We start from the raw sequence: 11,205 nt of genomic DNA on the forward strand, positions 1-11,205 counted from the left end.
AGGGAGGAAAGGTTTTATTTTGCTTCCAATTCCAGGTCACAGTCTATTACTGAGAGAAATCAAGGCAGGAACTCACCCTGCTAGTCACATTAGACCCAGTCAGGAGCAGAGACATGAATGATCCTCTAGTGTTTGCTCCCATTTAGCTTTCTTTTCTTACACAGTACAGGAACTTCTCTGTCTAGGGAATGGTGGTGCCTACAGTGGGCCGACTTCTATCAATTATCCAGATAGTCCCCCACAAACTTGTGGCCAACCCCACTTAGACAATTCCTCAACTGAAACTCCCTTCCCAAGTGATTCCGAGGTTATAGCAAACTGACAACAAAAATGAATTATCCCAGTACATAACTTGTTTTATACTCAACTTTAGGACTACTTTATGAATTCTATCAGGACCAGAAAGTTCCTAACTCATTCTCTAATAAGATAGGACCAGAGATGATGTACCACGAGTGCCTGGCTCAGAACATTCTACACAAGGTATTAATTTCTCAGAGCTATAAACTGAAATGTCTAGCTTACTGTTTTGAAGAATATAAAGGACTGGAAAAGAGGATTTAGCCCAGGTTTAACTACTGACACACGAGCCATCAACAGTGTCATCTTTTATAAGTGTTCATTTTATAAGGAACCCAGAAGCACACAATGATGAGAAGAGTAAGGATCAGTCGCACATGAGGACCACATAGCAGTAACCCACCTCAAAAGCCTTACTTCTTTTTAGGGTGGAAAAATCTACACCATCACAAACTGAAAATTCTCAACACTGTAGAAGAGAGCACTGATATTACCAAGAGTTAACCCCTTTTACACGGTAGACATTACAGGGAGCTTCTAAGTAAATGGTTTCCTTCCTGTCATGTATGTTCGATATATCCAACACTAATATTAATACAGTGCATAAGATCCATTTGCTGTTTCTTATTTGGGTATTCCAAAGTTAATAACCCTTTATCTGAGCATCAGTGAGGTTCTAGCATCTCCCAAGGCAGAGTGAAGGACATCTGAAGCGCAGGATTCCTCTGTGATAATTAACTATAAAGTCTCACATCCTACAGCCTCAAAAGCTAAAGTGCTGATGAAACTCAGCATAGCTCAGTAACAACATGGCTGGCAGGAGCCATCTGAAGCCTACCGTATACTATACCCTGAAGGTAGGAACAAACGAGTTACTCAAGAGAAAAGCAGGCCCAGGCATGGATGCACTCTCTTCTGGCCTCTTCAGGCATCAGGCAAACATGTGGTACATAAGTTAAGATATCCATATACATAAAAATAAGACATCTTTAAACCATAAAGAGAAAGCAGCAAGTCATCCAACTGCTGGGCTGACAATAGGACTGACTGAAAGGTGAGCCTCTCGACATAACCACCATGTCGTCTGCATTATGAAAACAAGTAAACAACATGGGATTTTTCTCAAGGGCAGTTGGAGTTTAGGAGGAGGAATTAAAGACATTCTTCTGGCATTCACAGAACGTTTTTCCACAAAATAGTTGCAGAAGGATAACTACGCACGCCACGCTCTTAAGATATCACTGAAGCCCACACAGTCCTATCACAATATCCCAAGAACAGCTTCCTCACAGGTTTCTCTTATGAGTGTCTTACGCATTGTAGTTTTAAATGCACAGAGAGTGATGGCCTTACACTTTTCTCAAATATGAAGTGTTTTTCCCCCTTCTTATGCCTACCACTAACACTGGACATGGTTGTGACTCTAGGGCAGTGGCTCTCAACCTTCCTAATGCTTCGATTCTTAAATACAGTGCCTCATGTTGTGGTAACCCCAACCATACACTCACTTTGTTGCTACTTCATAAGTATAATTAAAATGTAAATATCTGATATGTAGGATGTCTACTATGTAACCCCAAAGGGATTTGACCCACAGGGTGACAGCTGCTGCTTTAGAGAGTCAAATTAAAGTCTAGAAGGAAAGAGCTACTGAAAACCTGACGTATCTTAGCATCGCTGAACCTAAGGAAATTCTCTGCTCCTATCAAGGGTGAGAGGAAAGAGAACACAGCTAGGCCTTCAAAACAGTTCCTCAGCTGAGTACAGCCTTCTGCGATGAGACTAAGTGTTATGTTGTGTCTTTGGATTACTCTTTAAAGATGGGTGACAAGGGCAGTCTGTGTTACATCCAAATGAACTATTCAAATAAGAACTGGGGATGTAGCTCAGTGGTGGAGCCTAGGCTTGGCATAAGACAAAATCCTGGGTTGGATCGCCAGTACCACCCAGAAAAAGTAAAGAAAGCAAGCACCCGTGTAAGCTTTCCTCAAGTACATGGAGGGAACTTTGTCTACAGACAAAAGTAAAAGCTGATTTGGGGCCAGGGGCACAGTTCAGGTGCAGAACAATTGCCTAGCATACTTGAGGCCCTGGGTTTCATCTCTAACAAGACCAAAAACAAAACTAATTTTTTTTTAAAGAGTCTACCAATTACTGCCTTTTAGAGTTTGGCAGCACTTCTGAAATACCATATAACTTTTTGGAATACAAAACAAAAACCTAAGTACAAAAGTTGTCACTGTTGGGTGTGGTCTACAGCACAGCATGGGGAGGGTAAAGGAAGGAGTGTCTGAGCTCAAGGCCAGCCTGGGCTATATGCTGAGACTCTGTTTTAAAGGGGAGAGCAGTGAGCACCAAGCTTTGATTACCAAGCTTCGCAGAACTGCAGGTACAGTTTCAAAGGTCTATTTATTTTATTGTATGTGTATGAATGTTTTGCCTGCACATATGTATGTGTATCATGTGCATGCCTAGTTCCACTGGAGGTCAGAAGAAGGCATCAGATCCCCTGGAACTGGAGTTACGTGTGAGTGCTGGGAATTGAACTCAGATCCTTTGCAAGAACAAGTGTTTGTAACCACTGAACCATGTCTCCAGCCCCAACTCCACTGTTACTTTTACATAATCCACAACGGCAAGTGGTTTATCATTTTCACAAGATGTAACACACATCACAAATATTTATCAATAAGAAAACCAAACAAAACCAATGAGAGATTACCTTGTCTTTGGACTGTCCCTGTCGAGCAATTGCATCATATTTAATTTTCCCTTCAGGATCCACCTGAATGGCCAGTGCATTCGACATTTTTTTCTTTCGCCCCATATCCAGAGGATACTGGGCCACATGGATTTCTGGGAAAGCGCCTCCATCTCCAAAATCCTGTGTATTTCAAGAAAAGAAGTACAAAGACTGTTTAGTAGAGTAGCAATTCATTCAAGCTAGCAAATCTATGCTTGCTATGAGTGACAGCAGTAAACAAAAGCAAGTCTCCATCTTGAACAGGCTATGTTTAGTGAGAAAAGGTATAAAAACAGACTGAGTGTAAGGAGCACCATGCGGATCACGCAGGTCCTGGGAAGAGGCACCGTCTTACTTCCAGGGGAGCAGCTGTGGGGCCTTTAAAGAAATAAAACACAAAAGCAGGGTTTGGGGATTTAGCTCAGTGGTAGAGCGCTTGCCTAGGAAGCGCAAGGCCCTGGGTTCGGTCCCCAGCTCCGAAAAAAAAAAAAAAAAACCACAAAAGCAAAGGAGAAAGATCCAAGCTGTGGTGGAAGAGACAGTGTGTGTGAATGCTCGGCCCACAGGGAATGACACGATTAGGAGACGTGGCCTTGTTGAAGTACATCACTGTGAGGACAGACTTTGCTGTCCCTTACATGTTCAGGCAATATCCAGTGTGGCACGCAGTCTCCTGCTGCTGCCTTTGGAACAAGATGTAGAACTCCCAGGTCTTTCTCCAGCACCATGTCTGCCTGGACACTGCCATACTTCCCACCATAATGGACTGAACCTCTGAAACCATAAGCCAGCCCCAATTAAATGTTTTCCTTTATAAGAGTGGCCTTGATCCCAGTGTCTTTTCACAGCAACAAAACCCAAACCCAGACATAAGGGAAGCATTTTCTTTTTCTTTTTTTGTAAGCTAGAGGGAAAGAGAGAGAGAGAGAGAGAGGGAGAGAGAGAGAGAGAGAGAGAGAGAGAGTGAGTGTGTGTGTATGAGTGTGTGCATGCATGCATGCGTGCATGCGTGCTGGGACTGAAGGCATACACCACCATGTCTGGCTCCCTAATAGTTTTAAATCAACACAGTCTTTGTTGATTTACATAGACTTTGTTGATTTAAAACTAAAAAACCAAAACAAAACCAAACCAAAACAAAAAACCCCCAAAACTCTGAAGTTTGAACAACTTTAGGTCCTAAATAGATTATTTATATAATCTATTATACTCAATTCCCATTACCAAGAATGTTAGAAAAAGTGAAATTCATCAACAAGAGGATATTTACTGAAAAATAAACTCGTTTTTATAAGTTTTTAAAACAGAATATTTTGTTAAATCTTGGATGTGAATTTCTAGCCACAATATGCTTATTTACTGGATACGGTTGAGGTTTTTGAAAACGAACGAATCAAGTGAAAAAGCTATATTCTTGTAAATTAGGCAGAAATAAAGCCTTCCTAAGAAAAGTGCCTTCCTGTACTCAGACCATCAATCTGACACATGCTCAGAGTCACTGAGCTCTTCGACTGTAATCAGCACTTCACAACTGTAGCTGTAGCATTATGTGGTCGTTAACCCTGCCAGAAAAATCACAGCTTTTACTGTGAAAACTACAACAAAATGCCTTCTTCAGAGGACAGCCACTCCCCGCAAAGCACTCTGGCATTTTCAGATTAGCTGGCCACTCAAGTTTGATTTCCAAATGAACTGCCCTGATCCACCAGCATATATAAAACTTTGATAATCAATTAAGACTAGAAAAGCTAACAGCCACCAGATGTCAGAAAGCTCAAAAGCTTTTGTATGAAAAATGAAGCCTGCGGTCCCCACTCTTTAATCCAGGGAACCCCCCCAACCCCCATGCCCCATCTATAACCTCTTGGAAAGGACACTAAGTACAATTATATAATGCCTGCCATCACTACCTTTTGGCTGCAGACAGGAATAGCTTATCTAGGAGGCTGGAATGCCTTCCTATCTTGCCATGTACCTCACTAATTCCAGACGGAATAAAACCAAAATCCCTAACAACATCAAGACAGGTTTCACAGTACAAAACCCAACAAAACCCTAGGCTATGTTACAGCAAGGCAGGGTGGGCCTTGTTAGGTGCTCAGTTTCTTGACCTGACAGAGTGGACAGAGGCAGCGAACGAGGAAGAGACAGTGCAGAAGGCTTTAGGCAAGACGCTGAGCAATGTTTCTATTCAAAGATACTAGCAGCACACCTGGAGGCAGACTGAAAACAGGCAGAGACCTTATGTATGAGGCAGACGTCATAACCAGGTAAGAAAGCGCTACACATGACTGGAGAGTTGGCTCGGTGTTTAAGAGCACTGGCTGCTCTTTGTGGAGAACTCAAATTGGTTCCTAGGACCCACTTTTAACACCCACTGCAAGGCCCGATTCTGATCTCCAAGGGCCCTGCATGAATGTGGTACACAGATGTATATGCAGGCAAAACACCCAGACATGTAAAATAACTTAATCTCTTTAATCTCTCATGCTGATCTTTATTTTTCAAGACAGTTTCCCTGTATAACCCTGGCTGACCTTAAACTCACAATCTACTTGCTTCTGCCTCCTGGGTGCTTGGACTATAGGAATGCACCACCATATCCAGGCAAAGGGAAGATCATTTAATACAAACACAATATATAAAAGTCTATTAGCTGCTGAGCCATCTCTTCAGCCCAGATAGGTTAAGTCTCAGATGTTTACTTTTCTCTCCAGGTAAGGAAGATGGGCAAATATGTGAAATGCTCACAGGATTCTGTGTAATCAGGAAAATATGGGTTGCTAAGGAAATTACTTCTTTGGAGACAAATCGGAGGTACAGAAAGATCTTTGCTCCACCAAATCAACCAAAGCTTAGCTTTCATTTCCTAAAAATGTATGTATGTAACATCATGACAGGTATGTGCTAACATTCGCAAACTGGAGATTTAAAAAGCACTGACAAGAGACACTACCGGGGCTTCCCTGGAGAAGGCATCTCTTCGGAGTTGTGACATGGCATTATTTTCATCACTGACGGTGGGATAGGATGAACACAACTCAAATGCAAACCCACTCTGATTCTTCTCCTTACAAAGAGTTCAGATTTTTATTTTATTATTACTAGTGTATGTGTGACAGAGAAAGAGAGGGAGGGGAGGTAGAGAGAGAAAAAGCACATGCCCACGCCACAGTGCTTGTAAGAAAAAAGTTTTGGGAACACATTCTCTTTTCACTATGGAATCAAATTCAAAATGTCAGGTTTGTGCAGCAAACGGGCCACCTGCCCGCTCGTGTATTTGTATTGCCCTTTCCCATTATTGCTCATGTGCTGTAAGGCTTACACTTGTAAAGGTAAGCTGGCTCCTGTACACGTTGAGTAGTTCAGCACAACAAGAATGAGAAGAGTGATCACTGACCATGACAGTAAGAAGAAAGTCGTTGCAAGGAAGAACACACTTTCTCAACGGAGCACTGCATGGCTGTAACCACCACCCTCCAGGGTTCAAACTGACCTTCCAAGTGTACAATAGTACACTTCAGCCCAGTTACCTCTAAGAGTCTTGGAATCCAGCCTTTCCTGTATCCGTATGGGGGAGGCTCCCTTCGAGAGGAGACCAGGGAGGTCTGTCGTGATCTCTGAGATCTTGCCCTTTCTTCAGCTTCAAGTTGGTCCTGAGATAGCTGGGTAGGCGCAGGTAAAAAGCTACAGGAAATCAAAGTCGGAATTTAATTATCACGATTCAGCTATGATATTCCTTTGCTTAGCATATAGACTTTTCAATGATTTATAGAGTCATTCAATCATTACATCCTTATGGGTGGAAGGGTAAAAAACCCCTTGACTATGGCAAGGACAAATGCTTGTCTAGACTTAAAAACAGAGCTTTTTTTTTTTTTTTTTTTTTTTTTTAAACAAAGCTGATAAGCTGCAGGTTTCTGTCTTCCTATACTTTATACAGAAGCCAACCTCCAGCACATGGTTTCCTAAGAATCCTTCCTAATTTTTGTTTAACAAGGTCTAATGAGGTAGTCCAAACTGCTCTTCAACTTGCTACCCTCTAGACTCACCCTCTAGACTTCTGAGATTATAGAGGAATTTAACACTATGCTACTGTGCTTTCCTATTGTTTTGTGTCTGTCTTTCCTTCCATTTTTTTCCCTCTGGAGACAGGGCCTCATTGTATAGATCCAGGTGCTTCCCCAGTTCTGGGATTAAAGCTCTCTAGCGGGGTTGGGTATTTAGCTCAGTGGTAGAGCACTTGCCTAGCAATCTCAAGGCCCTGGGTTCGGTCCCCAGCTCCGGAAAAAAAAAAAGAAAAAAAAAAGCTCTCTAGTCCCTCTATCTTTCTGCATTATGATTAACTAATCATTTACCAGACTGAGCAACCTGAGAGTAGGAACTGCATCTTGTGCTTCTTTTGTCCCTAACTGTCCCAGCACCCTGTCTGGTAACAGGAGTTGCTCCAATATTTCCAAGAGTTTCACTCTGCCCTTTGCAGTCATGGTTTTGCAACACAGCAGTCTTCCTGCCTTTACTTAAACAAGCCATCTCAAAACCTTTGCCAAAAAATATTAAAGATTTACCAGGAATGTTCTTAAACTTACTTATTAAGGGTCTCACTGTGTAGCCCAGGCTGACCTCAAACGTTTCCCACACACCAAGCAAACAAGTGATACTCCAGCAGACTGCAGCTAGGCACTTCCTAATTCAGTTCAGTCCCCAGAGACTGAGGACTCAATACCACTGGAGTGCCTCTACTTCCAATGACAATTGGAGACTTGGCCACCAGGACTTTGGTTCCACAGACTACATATTGGGGTCCTACTGTTTTAAATATTAAATATTCTCATCAGTTTCAGAGTACAGTTTCATCAGTACAGAGGTGTGATGAGATGGATTTTTGGGTGACCAGTTCCTTTTAATAAAGGCAACAGAAGCTGGAGCATGGTGGAGACCTTAATTCAACTTGGGAGACAGAGGCAGGTGGATCTGTATGACCAGGCCAACCTGGTCTACAGAGCAAGTTCCAGGTCAGTCAAGACTACACAAACAAACACTGTCTCAAAAAACCAAAATCAAACCCAACAACAACAACAACAAAAACCCCCAAAACAAAAACCCTTTATAGAAGAGAGGTTCCTGAGCTTAGCCTATTAGTGACAGCATAAGGTATGGATGATCTCTACAGGCACAGACACTGGTACCCAACACCTTCCTCCCCTCTTTGGGTTAGATTCATTTGCTGGGACAGTTCATGATCCTAAAAAGCAAAGTAAAATGAAACAAAACAATCAATCAATAGAACACAGGCCACCAGGTATGTGGATCTCACGGAGGCATTTCCTCAAGGGAGGCTCCTATCTGGGGGATAAATCCAGCTTGTGTCTAGTTGACACACAAAACCAGCTAGTACATTTGGCTTACAATTCCAGGTTACAACCCACTGAGGGATATCAAGGCCGTGAGTGAAATCTCACACACAATCAAAAGCAAGAGTGACTTGCTTTCCTGGAGAGAAGGAAGGAGGGAGGCAAGCAGGCAGGCAAGGCACCAAATAAGATGCTTGCTTGTTGGCAGAGTGACTTATGCTCATCTAGCTTTCTTAGACCGTTCAGGACCACCTGGTTAGGGAAAGGTGCCGCCCGTAGTGGCTTGGAGCTTCCTGCATCTCTTAGCAAGAAAAACAATCCTCTACAGACATGTCCATAGGCCGATTTGATCTAGGCAATTCTTTTGCCTGATATTGTTTTACCTGGTGTAAAGCAGTTAAAAGCTAACAAGGACAGTGGCTTTTTTTTGTTAAATCCTGGCCTTAAACTATCTTAACGGACCTGGTTGGCCTTAAACCTCAGTGATTTCTCCTGCCTGAACTATTTTCACCTGTGTATCTACTTGTCCATCTTCCCGGTATCAAAAAAATATATTTTATTCTATATATACAACCTATAGGGCAAAGCAGGACAATGAACCTTAATTCCCATAATCAAAATACTTTTAGGATTCATACTGTTATGAGCCAGGAAAAATATTAGAAGTGGGTTTGATAGGCGTTAAGTCAATGTCCTAAAATGAAGACTTCTTTTTTTTTTTTTTTTTTAAACCTTCTTTAAAATCAGACTTTTTTTAGCTGAGTTCACAGGGAAAGTTTTTCCACTTGGAGCAGTTATGAGTTACATAACGTTTCGGAGGTCTCCCACTTAGCATCTTAGCTGGGAATACTTTACACACGGTAACCAGGGCAACCAGGAACAGCAAAAGTCGGAGGTGGTTCTATGTACAAAAATTCTAAGGTCCAAAGTTACAGCGCGGAGGAGCGCGCATTTCAGTAAACAGCAGCCCCTACTGCTGTCAATTAAAAAAAAATTGGTCGGTTTTTGGTCGTTTCCAACTCTGCCTTTGGCAAAAATCTTTGTTTCAGAAAAGTGTACTGGAGAAAATAAGAAGCCCAAGGCATACAAGCGGCTGGAAAGCCTCCAATAAATTGGCGAGCTTTGCTCATCAGGAATAAATAAGCCGTTGCTTCGTATCGCAAACACCTCAGCCCGGAGTCCACAGGGCGCTTAATCTGCCGCGCCGCTTACGCGAAGCACACGTGAGCTCCGCAGCGAGGCCACGTCGCGGTTCTAGGTGCGGGGAGGGGGCGAACTCAACCCGGGAAGCCCCTAAGGAAAGACCCCGGCTTCGGTGCGGCCTACTCAGCAAGGAAGCCCGCGAGAGGTTCTAGCTACGGCCTTGGCTAGGCTACTTCTGTGCCCCAGATCAGGTTATAGCCTGAACAGTCCGGAGAGAAAAAGGGAAAAGATGTGTACTCCAGACCCTTCCGTATCGAGGACCCAAATCAACAACCCACCTGGTGAGCGCCATCTTCTTCCGCTTCTTCCTGCGCAGGCCACAGCGTCGCGGGGCTGTTCTTGCCCGGGAACGAGGAACCGAATGGAAAAAATGCTCACTGCGCATGCGCTCTGACCGAATGGCACTCTGGGTCTTGTAGTTCTTTTAGTGGGAATTGTGGCAGCCTGTCTGTTGAAAATGGGTTAGCCAAGACGTCAACAATTACCTTAACATTGGAAATACCGAACATCGGTAAACTTTACAGGCAAGAGGGTCTCTGAGTTTAACACATCAGTAGTGACAATAAAAGATATGCTATACAGTCTTAATTTGGGAAACTAATACTATTATCCAATTCCACTATCAGTATGTTCCATGTTAAGAGTATTGAATAGGATACAAAGTCTGGCTGATTGCAACTATAAACCAGCCTCAGTGCTTATAGTTAATAGTTCTGTTAACAGTCATTTATTTAAATTTTGCTTAACGAATTGATTATTTATAAAGCAGTGTGGGGGTGGTGAAAAGAGAGAAGATCCTAGACATTAAGATAAAGGAGTTTAAATGGAACTCAGCAGATGACTTGGAGCCAAAGTACAACTGAGACAGGTGAGAAAGACAATTCTTTCTTCCTGAGATACGGTTTTCCTGGGAAGCCCTAGCTGTCCTGGAAGTGTTTCGATAAACTAGGCTGGGCCTAGATCAGATACTGGCTTGCCTCTACCACACAAGTATTAGGATTAAAGGTGTTTGCCACTGTGTTCGGCTAAATAAAGATAATTCTTTTTTCTTTTCTTTTCTTTTCTTCAGAGCTGGGGACCAAGGGCCTTGGGCTTGCTAGGCAAAGGCTCTCCCACTGAGCTAACTCCCCAACCACCAATAAAGATAATTCTTAATCTGGCAGCTGTGGCACATTCCATTAATCCCAGAGGCAGATCCTGTGAGTTCAAGGCCAGACTGCTCTACGGGGGAAGTTCTAGGACAGCAAGGCTACACAAAAAACCCTGTATCAAAAGACCAGAAACCAACTGTCTTAATTAGGTTATGCATTTCTGTGAAGAGACACCATGACAATGATAAAGGAAAATATTAAGTGGCCGATGACTTACACATTGAGGAGTACAGTTCATTATCATCATGGGAGCATCTAGGCAGACATGGTGCTGGGGGGAAAGGTGAGAGATCTGCACCCAAAATGGAAGACATCAAGGAGAAACTATACTGTCTAGCCATGGACAGAACTTGAGTATATATGGATTTCCTCAAAGCCCCGCCTCTACGGTGACAACCCGTCTCCAACAAGGCAACGCCTCTCGAGATTACCACGCCCTGCTCCAAGGAGAATC

The 11,205-nt window shown here is 43.0% G+C and overlaps 1 protein-coding gene across 1 annotated transcript in view; it reads right to left on the reverse strand.

The window, feature by feature from the left end:
• The window catches only part of Snw1 (SNW domain containing 1), a 24,012-nt gene extending 14,062 nt beyond the window's left edge, over window positions 1-9,950 (reverse strand). The window contains 3 exon segments of the mRNA NM_001109279.2: window positions 3,023-3,184; window positions 6,577-6,730; window positions 9,879-9,950. Of these exon segments, the coding sequence (NP_001102749.1) occupies window positions 3,023-3,184; window positions 6,577-6,730; window positions 9,879-9,892 (330 nt within the window). The 5' untranslated portion in view covers window positions 9,893-9,950.
• Window positions 9,951-11,205: the final 1,255 nt, after the last annotated feature.

Source organism: Rattus norvegicus, chromosome 6 (genome assembly GCF_021556685.1).
Source record: "Rattus norvegicus strain SHRSP/BbbUtx chromosome 6, alternate assembly SHRSP_T2T, whole genome shotgun sequence".
Lineage (NCBI taxonomy): Eukaryota > Metazoa > Chordata > Mammalia > Rodentia > Muridae > Rattus > Rattus norvegicus.